Below are 27728 nucleotides of genomic sequence, written 5' to 3'. Positions count from 1 at the left end.
TTTCCCTCTCTCTTTTTTTTTATTTTTCAAATTTTGGATGACATAGTATAGTAGGACGTTTCTGTCAAATTTTGGACCAAAAATATTTGGTCAATTTTTTTTTTCATTTTGGTCGACAAAATTTTGACCAAAATTTTTTAAAAAAAATCGAAACAGTTTTCCAGCCCTTTTTGCTCTGGGGCTCCACCTGCAGACATTTTATGGTACTGCAACCAGTAGTTCTATATAGATGTCATTCATGAAGTAGATATTTGTAATTGTGTTGATTTATAAAGTGGAAATGCTGGTCCTCAGTATGCAGCAAGTACAAGAATGTGTGTGTGTGTGTGTGTGTGTGTGTGTGTGTGTGTGTGTGTGTGTGTGTGGCCCCGCCCTCCTCTCCACACCTGCCCGTGAACTCTGGATCCTCCTCTGTGGGGCGCGGTCCCGTGAGGGTGGAGCCGCTCTGGGAACATTGTTACATTCTTGGCTTCTTCACACACACTGCGCCACACACACACACTCTCACACACTCACACACACTCACACACACACTCTCACACCCTCTCACTCCGATCTGAACCGGGGATCTTGCCTCCGTCTCTCTTCCGTCCTCGCGGATACGATGATGGCTCCGGAGCCGCTCAGATCGGCCATGACCGTCGGCTGCGTCGAGGACACGTCGCTCGCGCTGCCCTCCGACGACAAGCTGCGCACGGGACCGCAGCGCGTGCTCGACCAGGTGCACACGATCAAGAGGAGCAAGTCCAAACCCGGAAAGACCGGAACACACGGTCTGTCACCGACAGGTAACCACACACACACACACACGGGGTTGAGCTTTGTGACCTTTGACCCACAGCTGTGACCCCTGACTCAAAAAGGCTCGTGCACATTTCCTCTGCTGCAGACCAGGTTCAACCAGAACACAGTTATATGTTTGAACAGGGGCTTGTTTAAGGACTCTGGGGCCCCTGGGGGCCTGATATCAACCCCCCCCCCCATGTCAAACACATTATAACTAACACACGTTAAAAAAAAGTTTGTGAAAATCTGATAAAAACTTTGTTGTTTTCTTGTGTCAAAACAAAAAAACGATGATGTCATAGCTCCGCCTCTCTGATGTTTGTCGTCGTTTTGTTTGTGTTTTCTCTCTTCAAGTTGTTTCTTTGATTGTTTACGTTGTTATATGTCACTAAAACAAGTGCAGGTGTAGCAGTTGTGTTACAGTTGTGTAGCAGTGGAGGTGTAGCAGTTGTGTTACAGTTGTGTAGCAGTGCAGGTGTAGCATTTGTGTTACAGTTGTGTAGCAGTGCAGGTGCAGCAGTTGTGTAGCAGTTGTGTATCATGCAGGTGTAGCAGTTGTGTTACAGTTGTGTAGCAGTGCAGGTGCAGCAGTTGTGTAGCAGTTGTGTATCATGCAGGTGTAGCAGTTGTGTTACAGTTGTGTAGCAGTGCAGGTGCAGCAGTTGTGTAGCAGTTGTGTATCATGCAGGTGCAGCAGTTGTGTTACAGTTGTGTAGCAGTGCAGGAGTAGCAGTTGCGTTACAGTTGTGTAGCAGTGCAGGTGCAGCAGTTGTGTAGCAGTTGTGTATCATGCAGGTGTAGCAGTTGTGTTACAGTTGTGTAGCAGTGCAGGTGTAGCAGTTGTGTTACAGTTGTGTAGCAGTGCAGGTGTAGCAGTTGGGTTACAGTTGTGTTGCAGGTGTAGCAGTTGTGTAGCATTTGTGTTACAGTTGTGTAGAAGTGCGGTGTTGCAGTTGTGTATCGTGCAGGTGTAGCGGTTGTGTTACAGTTGTGTAGCAGTGCAGGTGCAGCAGTTGTGTAGCAGTTGTGTATCATGCAGGTGTAGCAGTTGTGTTACAGTTGTGTAGCAGTGCAGGTGCAGCAGATGTGTAGCAGTTGTGTATCATGCAAGTGTAGCAGTTGTGTAGCAGTGCAGGTGTAGCAGTTGTGTATCATGCAGGTGTAGCATTTGTGTAGTGTTGTGCAAGGAAATGACGAGTAAAACAAAAATAAAACAGTTACAGAGTTAAAAATGAAAGTTTTTATCTTAATGTTTACCTTTTTTTTTTGTCTCCGCCCACTTTTTAACTCCCTGTCATTGTTAGCAGTTAGCTCGTAGCTCGTGGGCGCTCGTTAGCCTCCTCTCTTTCAGTGAACATAACGAGCGTCTGTGTTTCGTCTCTGCTGTTTCCAGTTTGACAGACAAGAGAAGAATAATCTGCCAACGAAGGAAGCGTAATCTGTGGCTGGATTATTTCAAACAAACGAGAGAAAACAGAATAAATAAATAGAGATAAAATGGCTTGAATTTAAGGAAGTAATATATATATATATATATATATATATATATATATATGTACATATGATTTATTTTTGACTGAAGGAGAAAGTGGCTGCGAACAGAAGCTCAAACAGAGTCAGTGAAACATGATCCTCGGCGTCTGAACAACAGTTCTGTTGTCGACGCGGTGAGAAACTGAACTCTTCCTCTCTGACAGGTTTGGAATGCGGCCTCTGGGCTCTGTTTCAAACCCACACAAAACCTCTGTAAAAGCAAAACAAACTTGTTTTCCTCCTTGAAAACAGGGCCTTTTTTTTTTCCCCTTACTCGGAGTCGTTATAATCGGCCAAACGTGTGTTTTACAGCCGCAGTGAAGTCTTTGTGAAATCTACAGTTCTGCACTGAGGCCTCCAAAACTAACACATTAGACAAATAATACAAAGATTTCTGCATTTCAAATTTTTTTTGTCATTATTCACCAATAAAAATGTAAAATAACTGCTTTATTTGCATCGTATTTATCCATTCACAGAGATTTTAAATCAAATCTGCTGCTTTTTCAGCCTTTTCTGAGCACTCACTCTCCCTGCACCAAACCCCATAGAGAAAATCAGTGATTTTAACATCACAGAGACACAGGAGTTCACAGGAGTTGTTGATCCACTGCTGCCTCCATCACTAACTTCAAATGTATTATTTTGTTCATTCTGCATTAAAAATTCTGCATTTAGACTCAGCTCAGTGACACAAAGTGACCACACGAGGCAGCAGTAGACCAGCAGCTGCTGTGTCGCCCCTGAGCTTAAATCAGTGGTTTTCTCTATGGGGTTTGGTGTGGGAGAGTGAGCGGGTTTTATATTCAGTTTCCGTGTGACATGACTCATGCGACGGCGCAGACGGGCGATGACAGGAAAACGTGCTCGCACAAGAAGACGGGGATTACAGGAAGCTGCAGACGATGACATGACATGACGTCGTGTCTGTATTTCTGTCTCACTGAAGGAATCAGAGACACCGTGCTGGACTTTGGGCCTCCATGTTTGGTTCCCCCCGACTTTAATAACAAATTATACACAAAAAACACTTCCGGTCAGACTTTTACGCTCTAGATTTTGCTTCTTCGCTGCAATTAACGTATCAATTTTTCGTAAAAAAACGATGTTTATGATGAGTTTCACTCACGGTTTCTTACTGAAATAGATCAGAGTGTCATCGGCGTAGCAGCGGAAATTAAATTGGACGCAGCAAAGACGCTAACTTAGAACAGCAAAGACGCTAACTTAGAGCAGCAAAGGCGCTAACTTAGAGCAGCAAAGACGCTTACTTAGAGCAGCAAAGACGCTAACTAAGAGCAGCAAAGACGCTAACTTAGAGCAGCAAAGACACTAACTTAGAGCAGCAAAGACGCTAACTTAGAGCAGCAAAGACGCTTACTTAGAGCAGCAAAGACGCTAACTTAGAGAAGCAAAGACGCTAACTTGGAGAAGCAAAGACGCTAACTTAGAGCAGCAAAGACGCTAACTTAGAGCAGCAAAGACGCTAACTTAGAGCAGCAAAGGCGCTTACTTAGAGCAGCAAAGGCGCGAACTTAGAGCAGCAAAGACGCTTACTTAGAGCAGCAAAGACGCTTACTTAGAGCAGCAAAGACGCTAACTTAGAGCAGCAAAGACGCTTACTTAGAGCAGCAAAGACGCTAACTTAGAGCAGCAAAGGCGCTAACTTAGAGCAGCAAAGGCGCGAACTTAGAGCAGCAAAGACGCTTACTTAGAGCAGCAAAGACGCTAACTTAGAGCAGCAAAGACGCTAACTTAGAGCAGCAAAGACACTAACTTAGAGCAGCAAAGACGCTAACTTAGAGAAGCAAAGACGCTAATTTGGAGAAGCAAAGACGCTAACTTAGAGCAGCAAAGACGCTAACTTAGAGCAGCAAAGACGCTAACTAAGAGCAGCAAAGACGCTAACTAAGAGCAGCAAAGGCGCTAACTTAGAGCAGCAAAGACGCTAACTTAGAGCAGCAAAGACGCTAACTAGGAGCAGCAAAGACGCTAACTTAGAGCAGCAAAGACGCTAACTTAGAGCAGCAAAGACGCTTACTTAGAACAGCAAAGACGCTAACTTAGAGAAGCAAAGACGCTTACTTAGAGCAGCAAAGACGCTTACTAAGAGCAGCAAAGACGCTAACTAAGAGCAGCAAAGGCGCTAACTTAGAACAGCAAAGACGCTAACTAGGAGCAGCAAAGGCGCTAACTTAGAGCAGCAAAGACGCTAACTTAGAGCAGCAAAGACGCTAACTTGGAGAAGCAAAGACGCTAACTTAGAGCAGCAAAGACGCTAACTTAGAGCAGCAAAGACGCTAACTTAGAGCAGCAAAGACGCTAACTTAGAGCAGCAAAGACGCTAACTTAGAGCAGCAAAGACGCTAACTTAGAGCAGCAAAGACGCTAACTTAGAGCAGCAAAGACGCTAACTTAGATCAGCAAAGACGCTAACTTAGAGCAGCAAAGGCGCTAACTTAGAGCAGCAAAGATGCTAACTTAGAGCAGCAAAGACGCTAACTTGGAGAAGCAAAGACGCTAACTTAGAGCAGCAAAGACGCTAACTTAGAGCAGCAAAGGCGCTAACTTAGAGCAATAAAGACGCTAACTTAGAGCAGCAAAGACGCTAACTTAGAGCAGCAAAGACGCTAACTTAGATCAGCAAAGACGCTAACTTAGAGCAGCAAAGGCGCTAACTTAGAGCAGCAAAGACGCTTACTTAGAGCAGCAAAGACGCTAACTAAGAGCAGCAAAGACGCTAACTTAGAGCAGCAAAGACACTAACTTAGAGCAGCAAAGACGCTTACTTAGAACAGCAAAGACGCTAACTTAGAGAAGCAAAGACGCTTACTTAGAACAGCAAAGACGCTAACTTAGAGCAGCAAAGACGCTAACTTAGAGCAGCAAAGACGCTAACTTAGAGCAGCAAAGACGCTAACTTGGAGAAGCAAAGACGCTAACTTAGAGCAGCAAAGACGCTAACTTAGAGCAGCAAAGGCGCTAACTTAGAGCAGCAAAGACGCTAACTTAGAGCAGCAAAGGCGCTAACTTAGAGCAGCAAAGACGCTTACTTAGAGCAGCAAAGACGCTAACTAAGAGCAGCAAAGGCGCTAACTTAGAGCAGCAAAGACGCTAACTTAGAGCAGCAAAGACGCTAACTAGGAGCAGCAAAGACGCTAACTTAGAGCAGCAAAGACGCTAACTTAGAGCAGCAAAGGCGCTAACTTAGAGCAGCAAAGACGCTAACTTAGAGCAGCAAAGACGCTTACTTAGAACAGCAAAGACGCTAACTTAGAGCAGCAAAGACGCTAACTTAGAGCAGCAAAGACGCTAACTAGGAGCAGCAAAGACGCTAACTTAGAGCAGCAAAGACGCTAACTTAGAGCAGCAAAGGCGCTAACTTAGAGCAGCAAAGACGCTTACTTAGAGCAGCAAAGACGCTAACTTAGAGCAGCAAAGACACTAACTTAGAGCAGCAAAGACGCTAACTTAGAGCAGCAAAGGCGCTAACTTAGAGCAGCAAAGACACTAACTTAGAGCAGCAAAGTCGCTAACTTAGAGCAGCAAAGGCGCTAACTTAGAGCAGCAAAGACGCTAACTAAGAGCAGCAAAGACGCTTACTTAGAGCAGCAAAGACGCTAACTAAGAGCAGCAAAGACGCTAACTAAGAGCAGCAAAGACGCTAACTAAGAGCAGCAGAGACGCTAACTTTTTCTAACGGGGAAATGTGATTGGTCGAGGTATTTGGTGATGATGATGATCATGATTTGCTGTTGTCGTTAGCAGCAGAAAGACGGAGGAGATTGAGAATTGTGGACAGATTAAACAACTTAATCCCGCCCCATGCTAGAGAATAATTTGCCAGATTTCGCTCCTCCGATTAACTGTGGCTGTCCTCTGATTTTAGCCTGATTTGAACAGATAATCTGGCCAAGTTATCTTGTAGTGTGAGGGATGAACGGTCGTCTTCTCAGCCATGAACTTCATCCACATCACCTCCTTCTCTCCCTCCCTCGCCTCCTCTCTCCTCAGGTCACATCCCGCTCTCCCTGGGTTCGTACAGCGAGTTCGGAGCGTTCAAGTTTTCTCCGTCCAAATCGAGCAGCAGCTTTAGCCACAGCCAATCCACCTCTGCATCCAGCTACAGCAAAACGGTAACATGTTCTATCTATCTATCTATCTATCTATCTATCTATCTATCTATCTATCTATCTATCTATCTATCTATCTATCTATCTATCTATCTATCTATCTATCTATCTATCTATCTATCATTGTAGTTAGCTAGTATCTATCTGTCATTATAGTTAGCTAGTATCTATCTATCATTATAGTTAGCTAGTATCTGTCATTATAGTTAGCTAGTATCTATCTATCATTGTAGTTAGCTAGTATCTATCTGTCATTATAGTTAGCTAGTATCTGTCTGTCATTATAGTTAGCTAGTATCTATCTGTCATTATAGTTAGCTAGTATCTATCTGTCATTATAGTTAGCTAGTATCTGTCTGTCATTATAGTTAGCTAGTATCTATCTATCTATTGAGTTGTTTTTTATTAATTCAGTTTTTTCGTACATGAAAGGACAAATGTTGACATTATTCCAAACGTGAAAACTCCATCATGAACATGTTAAACCTGCGTTTGAGTGAATGTTGAGAGCTAACGCTGACTTAGAGCAGCAAAGACGCTAACACTGACTTAGAGCAGCAAAGATGATAACGCTGACTTAGAGCAGCAAAGATGATAACGCTGACTTAGAGCAGCAAAGACACTAACGCTGACTTAGAGCAGCAAATACGCTAAATTGGAGCAGCAAAGACGCTAACGCTGACTTAGAGCAGCAAAGAAGCTAACGCTAACTTGTAGAAGCAAAGACCTGCGACAACATCAGAGGTGTGATATTAAATCAATCTCTGAGCTCAGCTTCTGTTTGTTTACTGAGCTTTAATTTGTCCTGTGGAATTTAGACCCGGTCAAATAACACAAGCACACACACACACACACACACACACACACACACACACACACACACACACACACGAGGATGTGACAGTAACACAAACGACGATGATGATGAAATCCAAGAATTCATCGCCACACTCCCTCGACATGCCTCGACTCATCGTCGATCGGTCAGATTGAAACACACACACACACACACACACACACACACACACACACACACACACACACACACACACACACACGCACACGCTGACTCTGACGGGAAAAACAAGAACAACACTGAGCTGTGAGATTTGTCTGCTGCTGAAATAAGAAAATGTCAATCAGGGACAGATTACAGATTAAATTACAGGCAGACTCATTAATCTGCTGGGTTTATACAAACTGCACATTTTTATTTCCAGAAACTTGATTTTCCATCCATACATATATGTATATATAAATATACATATATGTAAATTTATATATATATATATATATATATGTACATACTAGTGTAAACTCTGACTGAAAACTTGTTGACTGACTCCGCCCTCTCACTGTTTCTGCAGCAGCTCTACACACAAAGACCAGTGAGACAAATATTGATATTATCTTTAAATATATTATCTTTCACACTGAAAAACACTTAATCTGGACGAGGGACGAATGTTGAATCTGTCCCCGGTGGTCGATCGTGGAACTGTTAACTCTTAATAACATAATAATAATAACAATATACATCTTAGTTTTATTGCACCAAATTAGATTTAGTAAGAAATTGAGTATTGTTAAGTATCGCAATCTGTTATCAGTGTTGATAATTCTGACTTTTTTCTCCGAATCTTTACTTTTGTCTTGAAATTCTGACTTTTTTCTCAGAATTTTTACCTTTTTTCTTGAAATTCTGACTTTTTCCTCAAAAATCTGACTTTTTTCAGATTTTTTACTTTCTCTCCAAATTTTTACTTTTTTCTCAGAATTTTTGCTTTTTTCCCTCATAATTCAGACTTTTTTTTCTCAGAATTTTGAAAAAAAAAATTCTCAGAATTTTTACTTTTTCTCAGAAGTTTTGCTTTGTTTCCCTAGAATTTTTACTTTCATCTTAGAATTCAAACTTTTTTCTCCAAATTCTGATTTCAATCTGATATTTTTTTACTCTTATTCTCTGAATTCAGCCTTTGTTCCTCCTCAGAATTGTGGTTTCTCCCCCGTCATTATGGTTTGTCTTGGACGAGCGTCAGTGATTAACTGTGAGAAAACGCTTGTGAGTCAGTGAAAGTCAAAACTCCTCCCTCGCTCCTTTGTTTTCATTAATCCTCATTATGAAGATTATTATTATTATTATTGTTTGGTGGATTTTTTGTTGGCGCCTCACGTGAGTTTTGGCGGGCGGTTTCTTTTTTTCCAGAAACACCAGATTTCCCCGAAACCAGATCAAACTGCCAGGATTCAAAGGTGTAAACGGCAGAATTAGTCATAAGTGGAAGCTTCTGCAGGACGTGTTGTGTCAGAGTCCTCAGGCGATGCCTGGTTTCACGTCTGGTTACTGTTCGGCAAAAGCTGGAATTGTGTGTTTTGTACACAGATGAAAAAAAAGCTTCCGTACACAGAGAACCATCATCATCCTCATCATCATCATCAGTCTGTGCGATTGTTTTTATGGAACTTAAAGGTTAAAGATTGTTTGTCAGATTTCCTCCGCCTCGAATAACAGTCGCTAAGTTTGAAAAATGCTCGTGTAAAGAAAAAAAAAAAAAAAAAAGTGGGTTAAACCATTTCAGTCATTAACTTGGCAAAGTGCCACCGACGCGCCTTCAACTCACGTTGTATTTCAGCAAATCACTTTTCCACGACAGGTTTTTTTTTTTTTACGATGTGTGCGTTTATGTCACCGCAGAGGGGGCGGAGCCTACAGGAGGTTGGTCGGTTACATTTAAATCTAAACAAATGTCCAAAGAGGCCACGCCCTCTCACCGTCACAGCAACTCCTTTTTGTTTTTCGGACGACTCGTTATTTCCGTGCCGCTGTTTTTTCAGGATGAATCATCGTAATCTCCGATAATCGATCGGAAAACGATAGATGGAATATTTGTAAATATTTGTAATCGCGAGTTTTTGGAGTTTCACTTTGATGTTGATGATGTTTTTTAATTATTTTAGTGTCAGAAACTGTTGCTTGTTACTGATAAAGATCAGAGTGTCGTCAGCGTAACGGTTGATATTGAACCTGAGGGACCCGAGCGCAGAGCCCTGGGGTACGCCCCCTGGTTTGTAGGAGTGGACGCTACAGCTAGGCTAAGGTATTTACGATAAGAGTGAGTCAAAATACAGATTTGGTGACGTATCGGTAATCACCAGATACACCAGGGCAAATCTAGCTAAGGTAAAGCAGTGTCACTACTTCATCTCTCCTCACGGTGGCGCTGCTCAAATGAACGAGGGCAAACTTGGGTGGAAGCGACCCCGGGATAACGGTGGAGAAATTTGAGACGCTTCATCCACGTTCAATATATATATAGACTTCATGACCTTTGACCTTTGTTCTCCATGCTAAACCGACCATTATTGCAACTAGCGATTATTTTCAGTCATCGATGAATCGTACGGTCCATAAAATGTCAGAAAATGTTTAAGAAAAAACGTTGATCGGTGTTTGTCAAACCAGGAAATGACGATGTTTTTTGTCCACAAACCAAAATGATTCACGTGGAGCAAAGAAACAAAGAAAATATTCACATTTAAGAAGCTGAATGAAAATCTTCATGAAAAGAGCTTCAAACCGACAATCGCAGAGTCTTAAACCCTGTGATTCTCAACCCTAATCTTAATCTCCTCTACTTTTTCTCAGGCAAACAGCCATAAGAGTCGCACTCTGTCCCATAAATCCCTGGGAGGAGTTCAGCTCGGCTCCTACGCTGCGTGGGATCGTTCCAAATCGATCCGCCCTCTTCAGGGTCTCGGTGGATTGGTCCACAGCCGCAGTGACCCGGCTCTGGCTCCTCCCTTTTCTCCTGCTCCTGCGCCGTCACAGGTCATGGTGAGGAGGCGTCTCATTTACATATACGCTCTTACACTACCGTTCAAAAGTTTGGGCTCACTGAGAAATGTCCTTATTTCTGAAGGAAAAGCACATTTTTTTCCAATGAATATAACACATTTGGAGAAAAAAAAAATGCGAAAAAAAAAAACATTTGAGAGAAAATAAATACAATTTTGTAGGGGAAATTATTAATTTTGAGAGAGAACATTTTACATTTTTGAGAAAAAAAATTTTTTAGAAACTTTTTTTGAGAAAAAATACATTTGAGTAAAACATTACATTTTGAGAAAAAAAAAATTGAGATTCTTTTTTTTAGAAAAAAATAAACATTTTGAGAAAAAATAAATTTGAGAAGAAAATTAAAAATTAAAAAAATTAATAATTTGAGAGAAAATGTTATATTTTGAGAGATAATTTTTTAATTTTGAGAGAGAAAATTTTTAATTTTGAGAAAAAGAAAATTTGAGAAAAAAACTTTTAGAAAAAATGTAAAATTTTGAGAAAAAAACATTTTGAGAAAAAAATTTAAATGTTGAGAAATGTCCTTATTTTTGAAGCAAAGGCACTTTTTTTTCAATTAATCTAACATTAAATGAATCATAAATATACTCTATACATTGTTAATGTGGTAAAAACGTCTTCTAATGGTACATTTTGTTTGCTAATGGATGAGTAGAAAACCCTTGAAAACCCTGGTGTAATGATGTTAGCACAGCTGAAAACAGTTTTATTTTGTATAAAAATTATTATTTCTAATCTTGTCAATGTCTTGACTATATTTTCTATTCATTTTGCTCTTTTGATGAATAAAAGTATGACTTTTATAAGAAAACACAACACAAATTGTATAGGTGAGCCCAAACCTTTGAACACTAGTGTATTTTCCTAACGCTCCACCTCACCTGACTCCCATGTTTCTGCAGAGGGTCAAAGGTCAGGGGGTCCACAGCCAGCACAACATCCACAGTCAGATCAGCCGACAGAGCATCCACTCCATGTCCAACGGCAATCACGTGACCAGCAGCCAGACGCGCATCGTGCAGCCGCCGTCGGCTCAGTCGCACACCGAGGGCAAGATGGGAACCATCAAGATCTCCAAGAAGGATCTGCAGCAGACGGCGTGAGTTCAACGCTCAGGAACACGGACGCGATGAAGCTGCAGTCGCTCAGTGTGTGTCGGAGGCGTTTCCTCAAACGCTTCCCAACCTTTTCATTTGGAAAATGTCCAGTTTATTCCAGTTTGACAGACTTTTCCAACAAGGTGTTGAATTTCGTCGGTTGCTCACTCTCCCACACCAAAGCCCGCAGAGAAAATCAACGACTTTAGCTCACGGAGACACAGGAGCCTGCTGGTCCGCTGCTGCCTCGTGTGGTCAGTGATGGAGGCAGCAGTGGGTCAACAACTCCTGTGTGCTGTGATGTTAAAATCGCTGATTTTCTCAATGGACTTTGGTGTGGGAGAGTGAGTGGTTTACAGACAGTGAGATTAAGAGATTAACATTAAGTCTGAAGAAAATAGTGCATGTGTTTAAATTAGTGCTGGGCACGTTAACGTGTTAATGGCGTTAACGGCATCAACGTTAACGCACACTGACGCACGGTAATGCACGTTAGCGTACGTTAACGGTTAGCACACGTTAACGTACGCTAATTTTAATTAGCGCGCCTACAGTCGAACTGGTTTCGATTTTTATTTAAGGGAAAATTAGCCTATGTTAACGGTCAGCGCATGTTAACGGTTAGCGCACGTTAACGGTTATTGACGTTAGCGCATGTTAACGGTTAGCGTACGTTAGGGCACATTAATGGTTAGCGCACGTTAATGGTTAGCGTCCGTTAACGGTTAGCGCTCGTTAGCGGTTATCGCACGTTAACGGTTAGCGCTCGTTAACGGTTAGCGCACGTTAACGTACACTAATTTTAATTAGCGCGCCTACAGTCGAACTGGATTCGATTTATTTAAGGGAAAATTAGCCTATGTTAACGGTTAGCGCACGTTAGCGCACGTTAACGGTTAGCACACGTTAACGTACACTCATTTTAATTAGCGTGCCTACAGTCGAACTGGATTCGATTTATTTAAGGGAAAGTTAGCCTATGTTAACGGTTAGCGCACGTTAGCGCACGTTAACGGTTAGCGCAGGTTAACGTACGCCAATTTTCCCTTTAATAAACCGACCGCTCCAGTTCGACTGTAGGCGCGCTAACAGGTGCTAAAGGAGCTAACGGAGCTAACTGGTAAACGGTGCCTTGATTCCGGTGCCGCGTCACGCAAACATGATGCATGGTTAACGTGCCCAGCGCTAGTTTAAATAGCATGCATAAAACAATAATAAAAATAATAACAATAACTTGAATACGCAAATTTAGTTAATTTACTAAACCTCATTAACTATCACTTTCACAATTTAATTAATATATTTTTTTTTTTTTTCTTTTTTAATAATCTGAATGTGTGACCTCAGATTAAATTAAGCGTGTGATTCCTGCTCCTCCAGAGTCAACAGCGGGATTAACCTCTCAGACCTGACGCTGCGCGAGGCCGTGGAGTTCCTCTCTCACTCTGAGGAGAGGTTCCAGCAGTGCGGCGCCATCTACATCCAGCACGCCACCTACAAGGAGGAGCGCGCTAAACAGGAGGTCTGAGCGCACACGCACACACGCGCACACACACACACACACACACACACACACACACACACACACACACACACACACACACACACACACACACACACACACACACACACACACACACAAACTCTTTCTAAACACTTCCTGCACAGACACGCCCTACAAATATGCTCTTCAGTGTTAATGTGAGGGTTGTAATAAAACAGCAGCTTGTCCTCAGAAGACCTTTGTGTAACCCGCCTGCGGGGAGAGGGGGCGGAGCCTGCGGTTCAGTCGCCACACTTGTTGCCGCCGCTGCTGCCTCTCACTCCTGCCTCTTCCTCTTCTTCTTCTTCTTCTTCTTCCTCAGGTCCACCAGCTGGGCGGGATCCCTCACCTGGTGACCCTGCTGCGCAGCGCCAACCCCGCGGTCAGCCAGACGGCGGCCGGCGCTCTGAGGAACCTGGTGTTCAAACACCACGACAACAAGCTGGAGGTGCAGCACTGCGGCGGCATCGGGAAAGCTCTGCAGCTGCTGAAGGAGACCGACTCTACTGAGACCCAGAAACAGATCACAGGTACGACCTCCCTAAAGCCCGGGTAACTGCACAGATATGGGGCCAATTCCAATTCCTATCTTAACCCTCAATCTTAACTGGCCCTCAAAACCAAGTGTTGAGGGTTATTTTGTCACTTAGAAATGGGACACCCCTTAAATGCAGATACGTCTTCAGACAGAAGGGGGCAGAATAACGCGAAAGCTGCGTCCAGTCTGTCAACTCCAAAAAAAGAAGAAGAAGAAGGAGGACACATTTACGTCAGGATTATTTATTATGATCCGTTTGTCAGTCAAGTTATTAGGTTGTCAGTTAGTTATAAGATGATACTCATACAAATATTCAGCTGACAGTTAGCACACACCACGACTTATTGACAAAAGATCGTAAGATAAAAATAAATGTTACGCAACAATGACGTCAGTAATCCATAATATGGGCCTAAACTAAGATAAAACAATGGTTTTCATCATTTTATATCTCTATTAACAAAGAAAATACTTCATTTGTAGCGTACTCGTTTGTCTGCTTTCGACGCCATCTTTGTTATGGCAAAACACGCAATGCATTCTGGGTAGCCCTTGATCCCAAGGGTGGTCTCGGAAAATCTCAATATTGAGGGCGATACAGCCCTTAAACTTGGCCTCAACTTAATTTATCTGAGAATCAGGACAGCACTTGCACTAGAGGGAGCATTTTTGAGATTGAGGATTAAGATTGAGGATTAAGATTGGAATTGGACTTCACCCTTAGTCCTTTGTTGATTTTAGCCTGGATTTATTTGGATTTCATGGCTGTAGAATTGTCAAAAAATGTTCGTTGAGTTCTTCTGCCCCTTTTTCCGAAGATAACGCTAACTTTCCGTATCTGCCAGTTATTCAATCGAAGCTGACTGAATCTCGTCAGTACCTACCTACCTTCTTACCTCCTTACCTACTTACCTTCTGACCTAGCTCCTTACCTACCAACTTTCTTACCTTCTTACCTCCTTACCTACCTACCTTCTTACCTACTTACCTTCTTACCTGCCAACCTTCTTACCTCCTTACCTACCTACCTTCTTACCTACTTACCTTCTTACCTGCCAACTTTCTTACCTTCTTACCTACCAACCTTCTTACCTCCTTACCTACCTACCTTCTTACCTACTTACCTTCTTACCTGCCAACCTTCTTACCTCCTTACCTACCTACCTTCTTACCTACTTACCTTCTTACCTGCCAACTTTCTTACCTTCTTACCTACCAACTTTCTTACCTTCTTACCTACCAACCTTCTTACCTCCTTACCTACCTTCTTACCTACTTACCTACCAACTTACTTACCTTCCTACCTTCTTACCTACTTACCTTCTTACCTCCTTACCTTCTTACCTACCAACTTACTTACCTTCTTACCTACCAACCTTCTTCCCTCCTTACCTACTTACCTTCTTACCTACTTACCTTCTTACCTTCTTACCTACCAACTTTCTTGCCCACAACCTACCTACCAACCTTCTTACCTCTTTAACTACTAACCTTCTTGCCTGCTAACCTCTTTACCTACCAACCTTCTTACCTCCTTACCTACTAACCTTCTTACCTACTAACCTCCTTAACTACCAACCTTCTTACCTCCCCACCAACCCACCCCTTGTGACGGTCGTTCTGCAGAAGACCTGGTGGCAGCCGGTAGTTTTGGAATTTTCTAGATATCACAAACAGTCCAGGAGTTACGGTCAGGAGAAGTACGCGTGACGAAAGATCTTATCCTGATCTTGCAAGGTTGTTTTAACAGACAGTAGGGGGCAGTGGAGACAGCCAACCTCCCGCCCCTCAATCTCCCCCGCAACAAGACATTTTCGCGTCACAGCGACCTGAAAAACGTAGAAACAAAAACCTCAAATAAACAAATCAAAGTGTGTGAGAAAACCAGGTCCATGTGAGTGTGATCTCGTAGATCCAGAGATCTCGGCGCACAAAGACATAAGAAAACAAAGGTTAACTGAGGTCTTAATCTGGGCTTTAAATGCTGAGATCAATCAGGAGCAGTTGTAGATCGGCCGACCTCCAAAATACACACAGCTTTAGACGATAAAGTAGGTGTGTTTTTATTGACTCAGTTATCTGCAGCGTCCAGGTCTTTAGAAATCTCTGAACTGAAGTGAAGAAAATGTCTTTGGAGTTTGACTCAAAGGTTTCTGAGGACATGTGAGTTTACGTTTAGTGATTAGAACGTGGTGGTTGTGAGTCACTGTGACTGAATCTCAGACGTGCCGTGAGGAAATCTCTTCCCGCTTTAATCCCCAATCCGCCCCTGGTTTTGCAGGTCTGCTGTGGAACCTGTCGTCGGCCGACGAGCTGAAGGGAGAGCTGACGGCGACGGCGTTGCCCGCGCTCACCGAGAACGTGGTGGTGCCGTTCACGTGCTGGTCGGACAACAGCGCCAACAACAACATTCACCCCGATGTTTACTTCAGCGCCACCGGCTGTCTGCGGTGAGAACAACACACCAATAATCCCTACTTAGATTCGATAAAAGTGTTCTGGTCATCTAATCACAGGTTCAGGTTAACGTGTATATAATGAAATGGTTTATTTTCATTTGAAAACACTAATGGACCTGGTCTTAATGCTCGTCTTGACTTACGGGGTTGACCCGTGCCAAGCTAAGCCCCGCCCACTTATTATCTTGTGAATCCGTGCAGATTTAAAGACAAACGACTGAACGATGTCTGTGTTTGTGTCTCAGGAACTTGAGCTGTGGCCAGCAGAGGGAGCGCCAGGCCATGAGAGACTGCCGCGGCCTCATCGACTCGCTCATGAGCTACGTCCAGTCCTGTGTGGCCGAGGACAACCCAGACGATAAGGTACGAGCGTCTGCAGCTAAAGTTTAGTTTAGTTTAGTTTGGTGGCGTTAAAAAATCAATAAAACAAAGACGCAGCTTAACCAAGCTTGACAACAGGAAACTAACAACAGTAAAACCAGTATAAAGACTATGAAGAGTTCCATGAAGAACTACAATCTAATAAGTGTAATCAACCGGAACTTTGCATCTTTTGGTTTGGACCGTGGAGCGTGAATCAGCCAATCAAAAAACCTTCTTACCAACTTACCTCCCTCCTTACCTACCTACCTTCTTACCTCCTTACCGACCAACCGCTTACCTACCAACTTTCTTACCTAACTCCTTACCTACCTTCCTCCTTACCTACCTTCTTACCTAACTCCTTACCTACCAACCTCCTTACCAACATTCTTACCTCCTTACCTACATTCTTACCTCCTTACCTACCTTCCTCCTTACCTACCTTCTTACCTAACTCCTTACCTACCAACCTTCTTACCTAATTCCTTACCTACCAACCTTCTTACCTAACTTACCTAATTCCTTACCTACCAACCCTCTTACCTCCTTACCTACCTACCTTCCTCCTTACCTACCAACCTTCTTACCTAATTCCTTACCTACCAACCCTCTTACCTCCTTACCTACCTACCTTCCTCCTTACCTACCAACCTTCTTACCTAATTCCTTACCTACCAACCCTCTTACCTCCTTACCTACCTACCTTACTTCCTCCTTACCTACCAACCTTCTTACCTAACTCCTTACCTACCAACCTTCTTACCTCCTTATCTACCAACCTCCTTACCTACCTACCTTCCTCCTTAACTACCAACCTTCTTACCTCTTTATCTACCTTCCTCCTTACCTACCTTCTTACCTTCCTCCTTACCTACCAACCTTCTTACCTCCTTATCTACCTTCCTCCTTACCTACCAACCTACTTAGCTCCATATCTACCTTCCTCCTTACCTACCAACCTTCTTACCTAATTCCTTACCTACCAACCCTCTTACCTCCTTACCTACCTACCTACCTTCCTCCTTACCTACCAACCTTCTTACCTAACTCCTTACCTACCAACCTTCTTACCTCCTTATCTACCTTCCTCCTTACCTACCTTCTTACCTAACTCCTTACCTACCAACCTTCTTACCTCCTTATCTACCAACTTCCTTACCTACCTACCTTCCTCCTTACCTACCAACCTTCTTACCTCCTTATCTACCTTCCTCCTTACCTACCTTCTTACCTAACTCCTTACCTACCAACCGTCAATATTTCAGACTATAGTCTCAGAATGTGACCCTTATTCTCTTTCAGTCCTCGTTCCAATAGCAGTAAAACAATGCTATTGATTAATTAAAGCTAATTAAATTCCAAGTTGTAACAACTTGACACGTTTAAGTTAACTGAACTTAATCCTGAGTAGATTATCATGGTCACGGTAATTCTGTGGACAAATACAAATGTACGTTGACAAACAGGGCAGGTTCAGCAGTAAAGTATCTTTACATTAAGAAAGAGTGTGTGTGCTTACATGTGTGTGTGTGTCTGTGTGTTTGATGGCTGCTGTTTACACAGGCTGCTGTGTGTGTGTGTGTGTGTGTGTGTGAGACAGTAAAATTCTCTGTTTATTTTAAAGTCAGGTGTGTAAAGACACAGTAGCTCCTTTGAAACTGAAGTCGTAACAACTGCTGCACTTTAGACTCAGCACTCGTCAGAGGATCGAGCCTCGTTAAAGGGACAGTTCAGGTTTTAGTGAACCAGAATCTCACTGAAAACAAGTAAAACATTTGGTTTGAGCCACTTAACAAAAGACTCACCTCATAAAAAACGTCTTTATCTCACTGTTAGACAGACTTTAAAAAGAAAAACAGTTAGACAGTAAAACACATTATTTAACAACATACTCGTCATGCTGACATAGCTTGTCTGTGTTAAGTCACAGCTGCTTGTGTAAACCTAAGGCGTGTCCACAGTCAATGCAAAGAAATGTGTGTCATTGCATCACCTGCTGCTCTTCCTGTGGTCACCGGATCATTTGTGTTCGTAGTAACGTGAGTAAACACAAGCCACCACAGCCTGAGGCTAATGCTCGAGCTAACAACATGCTAGTTAGAAATGCAAACACCTTGAACCGAGTGACATGCGACTCCAGCCGCTGGAGAGAGTTATACTGGAGTCTATTGACAAAACAGCACACAGGAGCATCACATGATCACATGATCACATGATCCACTGCTGCCTCCTTCACTAACTTCAATTTCTTCTTTCAAATTGACCTCAGTGACACAAAGTGACCACACGAGGCAGCAGTAGACCAGCAGCAGCTCCTGTGTTCTGAGAGCTTGAATCACTGTTTAACCTGGACATGTTTACAGATCAGAGTTATGACTGACTGACTTCTGTGTCTTCCAGTCTGTGGAGAACTGTGTGTGCATCCTCCATAACCTGAGCTATCAGCTGGAGGCGGAGTCTCCAAAGTGCTTGAGTAAGTATTATCCTGCAGACGCTCAGCTGGAGGATAAGAAAAGCCCAACCATTGGCTGTTTCAGCCCCAAGAGCAACAAGGCTCAGAAGCAGGTGAGTGCCACGCCCACCTCGACCTACCTCCTTACCTACAACCTTCCTACCTACCTCCTTACTACCAACCTCCTTACCTCCAACCTTCCTACCTACCTCCTTACCTTCAACTTTCGTACCAACCTCCTTACCTACAACCTTCCTACCTACGTCCTTGCCTACCAACCTCCTTACCTACAACCTTCTTACCTACCAACCTTCTTACGTACCTCCTCACCTACCTACCAACCTCCTTACCTACCAACCTCCTTACCTACAACCTTCCTACCTACCTCCTTACCTTCAACTTTCGTACCAACCTCCTTACCTACAACCTTCCTACCTACGTCCTTGCCTACCAACCTCCTTACCTACAACCTTCTTACCTACAACCTTCTTACGTACCTCCTCACCTACCTACCAACCTCCTTACCTACCAACCTCCTTACCTTCAACCTTCTTACCAACCTCCTTACCTACAACCTCCTTACCAACAACCTCCTTACCAACAACCTCCTTACCTACAACCTCCTTACCTACAACCTTCCTACCTACGTCCTTGCCTACCAACCTTCTTACCTACTTACCTCCTTACCTACAACCTTCTTACCTACCAACCTTCTTACCTACTTACCTCCTTACCTACAACCTTCTTACCTACCAACCTTCTTACGTACCTCCTTACCTACCTACCAACCTCCTTACCTACCAACCTTCTTACCTACAACCTCCTTACCTACAACCTCCTTACCTACCAACCTCCTTACCTACCAACCTTCTTACCTACTAACCTTCTTACGTACCTCCTTACCTACCTACCAACCTTCTTACCTACAACCTCCTTACCTACCTACCTCCTTACCTACCTACCAACCTTCTTACCTACAACCTCCTTACCTACAACCTCCTTACCTACCAACCTCCTTACCTACCAACCTTCTTACCTACAACCTTCCTACCTACCTCCTTACCAACAACCTCCTTACCTACCTACCAACCTCCTTACCTGCCAACCTTCTTACCTACAACCTTCCTACCTACCTTCTTACCTACCTTCTTACCTACTAACCTTCTTACGTACCTCCTTACCTACCTACCAACCTTCTTACCTACAACCTCCTTACCTACCTACCTCCTTACCAACAACCTTCTTACCTACCTCCCTACCTACAACCTTCTTACCTACCTTTTTACCTACCAACATTCTTACCTACCTCCTTACCTACAACTCCACGTATCCACTCACTGTGGCCGTTTTAATCCAAGCCCCGCCTCCTGTCTCCCTCCCTCTCTCCTCAGTTTGCGTTTGACGTGAATCGTCCGATGTTAGAAGACGGCACCCCCACAGGTGAGCGGTGGTTGTGCCACCCCAAAGCCATGCGCACGTACCTGTCTCTGCTGGGCTCGTCTCAGAAGGACGCCACGCTGGAGGCTAGCTGCGGCGCGCTGCAGAACCTCACCGCCAGCAGGGGGCCGGTGAGTCCACCAAGTCCGAATTAATCTGGGATTTTGGACTTTTTGAGTAGATTTCCTTCCTCGTGTAACACGATAATTGTTAGAAGAATATATATCAGTATTTTAATGAAAAAATTAAGGCGCTCTAAAGATAAACGGTCAATACATGTCTCCTCACGGTGGCGCGGCTCTAATTAATGACATTTGACCTTTGTTCTCTGTGTTTCACGTTGTAATGTTTTTATTTTGTTCAGTCGGACAGATATCGCAATGTGTGATCGTCTCACGATATATGGATAATCACAGAATCGTTGTATCGAGATATTATAGGTATAGTGATATTATAGGTATAGTGATATTATTGATATCATGATAGTATTGGTATTGTGATTTTATTGGTATCATGATATTATTGGTATTGTGATAGTATTGGTATTGTGATTTTATTGGTATCGTGATTTTATTGGTATCGTGATTTTATTGATATTGTGATAATATTGGTATCGTGATGTTATTGATATCCTGATTTTATTGGTATTGTGATATTGATATCATGATATTATTGGAATCATGATGTTATTGATAGCCTGATTTTATTTGTATCGTGATATTATTGGTATTGTGATATTGATATCGTGATATTATTGGTACTGTGATATTATTGGTATCCTGATTTTATTGGTATCGTGATATTATTGGTATTGTGATATTGATATCATGATATTATTGGTATTGTGATATTATTGGTATTGTGATATTATTGATATCCTGATTTTATTGGTATCGTGATATTATTGGTATTGTGATATTATTGATATCCTGATTTTATTGGTATCGTGATATTATTGGTATTGTGATATTATTGGTATCTTGGACCGCAATGAGTTTCCTCGCATTTATAGACTTGTATTTCTACGTTCTTTTTCAGAGTTTTTGACCGTTTTAAATACAAATCCCCAACTTTCAGTCAAGTCAAATCATTGAATTGTTGTTTGAAAATTTAGAAAAAAAAACCACTAAAATGAGGATGTCAAATGTCTTGTTTCGTCCACAAAACAAAACGATTTTGTTTGAAGGTTTTCTTTGTTCTACGGAGCAAAGAAACCAGGAAATCTTCTTAAAATCACATCTAAGAAGCTGAAGAAGTTGAAAAACGATATCCCAGAACATGCTACCGAACTATGCTGCCATGTTTTGATTGTTCCTGACACCCGTATCCATAAATCATGAGAAGATCTGATGACTAACCGGTTTCCCCTCATCCTGCCTGTTTTGCCTCAGGGTTCCGAGGCCATGACCCAGATCCTGGTTCAGAAGTTGGGGGCCCTGCTGCACTTGTCTCCTCTGTTAAAGTCGCCCAACAGCACTCTGCAGAAAACCGCCATGTCCCTGCTCAACAACATGAGTCGGTCTCCCGGCGTGCAGAGCACCATGGGTGAGAGGAAGAAGATCCTCCGTAAAAGTCGATTTTTAGAGCGTTTTTTTTAAAGCCTAACTCGTGCGTCTCCTCTGCAGCTAAACAGATTCTGCCCGAGCTCACGGGCCTGCTGTCGTCAGGGCCTCGCGAGATGGGGAAAAGCGACGAGACTGTGGCCACGGGCTGCAACACGGTGAGGACTCTGATGATGGCCAACCCCGAGGTCAGCAAGAAGTTCGTCAACAACGAACTGGTGACTTCGCTCGCCGACCTCAGTGAGAACGGGTGAGTTTTTATTACGGAGCTTCCAGACGTAGATGGATCTGATGCTAACGCGAACGCCGTCTTCGCGGCTTTAACTCGACGTTAAAGGCGCCATATGTAAGAATGTGGCCCAAAACGGTTACTACATTCAAATTCAAAATACCGAGGTGTTTTAGGTTTGGTTTTCTGACGTAACTGGCAACTCATGGTTGCTCGGCAGCTGAGACTCTACTGACCGCAATGATTGGTAGACGGCGGTAGGTGGCGCCACATGACGCCAAAACATGATTTCAAAACATAAACATGATTTGCAGTCTGCAAAATATTATTTTTAATGCAAATATTTTGTCTGTACTGTTGTTGTTGGTAAGTTCAGTTTGTTATATGAACATTATTCCTGAGCCTCTGTGACAGATTAGCGTTAGATCATTTGTACATGGCCCAGTTTAGCATGCTAGCTAGCAAACGGAGCGATAACATCTTGTATTACGACTTTTTGGGAAAACTGGAATGTACTTAACTCAGATTTTTTCCAACTAATGACTTCCTGAAGTCATCTTTTGTTCTTTCATATTTGACTCCGGGGGAAACTTAAAATGGCCGACCACACCCAGCGATTAGCTGTCCGAAGCAGCTCGGTCACATAAATCAAACACCAGATCACTCACAGCTGTCACACAAACCTCAGTCGTTTCAGCATTTTTAAGTCTTTTAAAATTTAATCTACAGTTGGACTTTGTTGAGTTAGATTCTCGTGTGGGACCAATCAGTGGGATTAGGAACTTTAAGTAGATTTTGGGATTATACATATAATTTGGAATTATAAGTAGGTTTTGGGATTATACATAGCATTAGGAATTATATGTAGAATTTGGGATTATACATGTAATTTGGGAATAAACATAGAATTTGGAATTATAAGTAGAATTTGGGATTAAACGTAGCATCAGGAATTATATGTAGAATTTGGAACTATAAATATATTTTGGGATTATACATAGCATTAGGAATTATATAAGTAGATTTTGGGATTATACATAGAATTTGGGATTATACATAGAATTTGGAATTATAAGTAGAAATTGGGATTATACGTAGATTTTGCGATTATACGTAGAATTTGGAATTATAAGTAGATTATGGAATTATAAATAGAATTTGGAATTATACGTAGAATTTGGAATTATACGTAGATTTTGGGATTATACGTAAAATGTGGAATTATACGTAGACTTTGGGATTATACGTAGAATTTGGAATTATAAGTAGAATTTGGAATTATAAGTATACTTTGGGATTATACGTAGAATTTGGAATCATAAGTAGATTTTGGAATTATAAATAGAATCTGGAATTATACGTAGAATTTGGAATTATACGTAGATTTTGGGATTATACGTAAAATGTGGAATTATAAGTAGACTTTGGGATTATACGTAGAATTTGGAATTATAAGTAGACTTTGGGATTATACGTAGAATTTGGAATTATAAGTAGACTTTGGGATTATACGTAGAATTTGGAATCATAAGTAGATTTTGGAATTATAAATAGAATCTGGAATTATACGTAGAATTTGGAATTATACGTAGATTTTGGGATTATACGTAAAATGTGGAATTATAAGTAGACTTTGGGATTATACGTAGAATTTGGAATTATAAGTAGACTTTGGGATTATACGTAGAATTTGGAATTATAAGTAGACTTTGGGATTATACGTAGAATTTGGAATCATAAGTAGATTTTGGAATTATAAATAGAATCTGGAATTATACGTAGAATTTGGAATTATACGTAGATTTTGGGATTATACGTAAAATGTGGAATTATAAGTAGACTTTGGGATTATACGTAGAATTTGGAATTATAAGTAGACTTTGGGATTATACGTAGAATTTGGAATTATAAGTAGACTTTGGGATTATACGTAGAATTTGGAATCATAAGTAGATTTTGGAATTATAAATAGAATCTGGAATTATACGTAGATTTTGGGATTATACGTAAAATGTGGAATTATAAGTAGACTTTGGGATTATACGTAGAATTTGGAATTATAAGTAGACTTTGGGATTATACGTAGAATTTGGAATCATAAGTAGATTTTGGAATTATAAATAGAATCTGGAATTAAACGTAGATTTTGGGATTATACGTAAAATGTGGAATTATAAGTAGACTTTGGGATTATACGTAGAATTTGGAATTATAAGTAGATTTTGGAACTTTAAGTTGATTTAGGGACTTAAAGTAGATTTTGGAATTATAAGTAGAATTTGGGATTATAAATCGATTTTGGAACTTTAAGTAGAATTATCAGAAGCAGAAGACGTCTTTCCTTGTTGTTGTTTGTGTGTCTTTGTGTGTGTTGCTGACCTGTCTTCATGTCTCCTGTCACAGATCTTTCCCCAGAGGCAGCAAAGCCGCCTCGCTGCTGCTCTACACCTTATGGAACGAGAAGAATTTACAAGGCGTTCTGAAAAAGGTAAAAATGCAAAGTGTGTGACACAAACTCTGCACTCTCTGCAGACACACACACACACACACACACACACACACACACACTGCTGCTGATTCTGCACGAGCAGAGACAGGGAGGGGAAGCGGGCGGGGTGCGTTTGTTTTGCTGACTCCGGCTCGCAGTCACTTTCCCTTCCCTGGTGCCAACGCCCGAGAGCTGAGTGAACACAGAGAAAGAGTCACGCAGGAATCCTGACCGACCGGTTCTCACAAGCTCAGCGTCGATGACAGCAGTGGGAAGACGTGAGAGTTTAGAGCAGGAGATAAAGATCAGGCTGAACAGTAAGAGTGACGGGCGGAGACGCTTCCCTGAAGTCTGTGTGACGCTGTGACAAAGTGACAGCTCAGGCTTTTTTGAAGTGTGACTCATGGTTTCACAACTTTACAATGAGGTATTAAAGAACATGTTCACGTCGTTATCTCGCTGTGAGACGGACTTTTTCAACAGGGAACTGAAGTTCGTAAACCACTCACTTTCCCACACCAAACCCCATAGAGAAAATCAGCGATTTTAGCTCACGGGGACACAGGAGCTGCTAGTCCAATGCTGCCTCGTGTGGCCACTTTGTGTCGCTGACGTAAGTTTGAGTGAAGAATTTAAGAAGCCGAATTTACAACATAAGACGTTTGAAGTTAGTGATGGAGGCAGCAGTGGATCGACAACTCCTGTGAACTCCTGTGTCTCTGTGATGTTAAAATCAATGGTTTTCTCTATAGGGTTTGGTGCAGGGAGAGTGAGTGGTTTATAAAACTTCAGTTTCCTGTTGGAAAAGTCTGTCAAACAGTGAAATAAAGACGTGAATATGTTCTGAAGACATCTTAGACTTAAACTTACTGATTTTATTAGGTTTTCCAACAGGAAACTGAAGTTTGTATAAACCACTCACTCTCCCACACCAAAGTTCATAGAGAAAACCAGTGATTTTAACATCACAGAGACACAGGAGTTCACAGGAGTTGTTGATCCACTGCTGCCTCCGTCACTGACTTCAAACGTCTTATTTAAGTGAATTCGGCATTCGAAATATTTCGTTTAGACTTAACTCAGTGACACAAAGTGGCCACACGAGGCAGCAGTGCACCAGCAGCTCCTGTGTCCCCGTGAGCTAAAATCACTGGAAACGCGGCGTAAACGATCACACGGTGTTGTGATGATGATGATGATGATGATGATGATCAGCTGTTTGTTTGTTTCCTCGTCCACAGCTGGGATTGGCCAAGTCCCTGTTTGTCAACGACAACACCACGTCAGCGCACAGGTCGGCGCAGATCATCGACTGAGCGCGGCGCCCCCTACAGGTACACACCGCTTCATTTAATCATTATTATCATTATTATTATTATTATTACTATTTAAGCCGTTTTCTCCATGGTCGGGGATTAAAGCGTCTTCCTCTCTTTCCTTTCATCCATGTGTTCATGTCGGCGCCTGCAGATGGAAAAGCCGACATGTCGGGGCAGACGCCGCCGTGGCCACGCCCACCCTCGCAGCGGGGACGGCGGTCTTCATTAATCACAGCTTACACTTATATGTTGTATATACTTTAGAGACCGAGAGAGAGAGCTTTTAATTTCATACGTAATCCCGCAGGTGTTTGTATGTATTTAACGTGGACAACGTGACTTGTTAGCGAGATGGTGAGTGTGTGTGTGTGTGTGTGTGACGCGACGCTAAAGGCGCTAGCTAGGTGTTTGTTTGGTAAAAACGCACATCTGTGACCACGAGAACTGAGCGTTTGTACGAACGTTGTACGAAAAAAAAAAAATGTATGAAAACGCGAGAACGCAAGAAAAATGTCTTTACGGTAATATAGCGTAAACTTCCAAAGTAGTCGGAACACCTTTGTTTACGTACAAATATGACAAACTCGGACAGTGTAGGAGTTTTTCGAACTCCAGAAGATGGCAGCATTGCAACGTTAAACCCCCGCAGAAGAAGTCGATTCCGAACTTTATGCAACCAACAATAAAAAATATGTTAGCATAAATATCGTGACCCTCTTGAGGTTGCGTTCAAATGGATTCATCTTGTAAACACAATTCGTGTTTTTTGCGTCTGGGCGAAGTTTGTCCAGTAGGTGGCGAAACCCTTGCACGACGATACAAAACGAGGTCCGCTGGTACGCAGACTCGAGCTTTTTACAGATGGATCTTGGTTTTGTTCGTTCGCTAACGTTCGTAAAAACAGAAAGAAAACAGCACTTAGATTTGCTCTTTTTTTAAACATAAATGCTACAATAAATGCTACATTTGACATTCTTTAACGCAGTTTATTATCGGATTACTTTTTATTTTTTGTTGTTGACGCTTGCCGTTTTAGCGCGTACATATTTAAATCGACACGTTTTGCTTTTTTGGTACACGATAGCCTAAATGTGAAGCTACAGCAACTGGTTAGCCTAGCTTAGCTTGAAACAAAAGGAAGATCGTGTTTCGCAGAAGTCCCCCCCCCCTTCCGAGATGTGAATTTGGCGCTCAGGCGACCAATTTCTACTTGATATCATGTTGAATTAAATGCTAGCAAAGAAAAACAAACCTGTCATTTGTACGATATCGCCACGGGAAGTCGATTTGCGTACAGAAAAATTGTCGTTTTTATTTGTGAAATGTGAAATTTCCCAGTCGGGAACACATTTTCTTGTGTTTTGTTTTGACGCCATGAGAAACAGGCGGAGCTAGCGAGTCTTAAAGCTACCGTTAGCATGTCGCTTCACATTTGGCTTCAAATTATTATTATTATTTGAATTTTTAAAGGGCCAGTGTGTCAATACTTTAGAGCAAAGTGAATACAGTATTTCATTCATTCATTTTCGCAAAGAAAAAAAGAGGACTGCGTATCACACACTGGTCCTTTAAACTCTTTTCTGTCGCTTTTGTCGTTTATCGGAATTATAACGTGTATTGTTTTAGTTTTTTTTGCTTTTTCTCACATAAATGAAAGAAACATAGATGGAGGAAAAGCCTGGATTGATGTACACAACACAGCAGAAGTATCCCGACGAGGCTCCGCCCTCGAACATTACCCATAATTACCGACTTGACATGTGCACATTCACTTGTATTTACAGTCTTACTCACACATTAACTCGCAGTCTTGTTTACTGAAATCAGATATAATTTTACTGATATAATCTCGTTTCTTTAAAACGCAGCATCTTAAAATGACTCACACATCCCGCGAATGAAATGAGACGATGGTTGTCGCAGTGGTGGG

General features: G+C 42.1%; 1 protein-coding gene across 1 annotated transcript; it reads left to right on the top strand.

Moving 5' to 3' along the window:
* Positions 1–604: 604 nt before the first annotated feature.
* Positions 605–27728, top strand: pkp1a (plakophilin 1a; the record flags this gene model as incomplete). Its single annotated transcript, XM_083894976.1, has 15 exons — positions 605–788; positions 6334–6455; positions 10099–10287; positions 11214–11410; positions 12789–12930; positions 13274–13481; positions 15771–15939; positions 16194–16311; positions 18712–18876; positions 20155–20331; positions 21592–21745; positions 21826–22012; positions 24395–24479; positions 25721–25813; positions 25950–27728. The coding sequence occupies 14 exons, from the start codon at positions 605–607 to the stop codon at positions 25793–25795; spliced, it is 2172 nt and encodes a 723-aa protein (XP_083751102.1). The 3' UTR covers positions 25796–25813; positions 25950–27728.

The sequence above is a fragment of the Microchirus variegatus genome, assembly GCF_963457635.1.
Source record: "Microchirus variegatus genome assembly, chromosome: 9".
Classification (NCBI taxonomy): domain Eukaryota; kingdom Metazoa; phylum Chordata; class Actinopteri; order Pleuronectiformes; family Soleidae; genus Microchirus; species Microchirus variegatus.
Note: the sequence above shows the minus strand (reverse complement) of the source record. Positions and strands in the feature narration are given on the sequence as shown.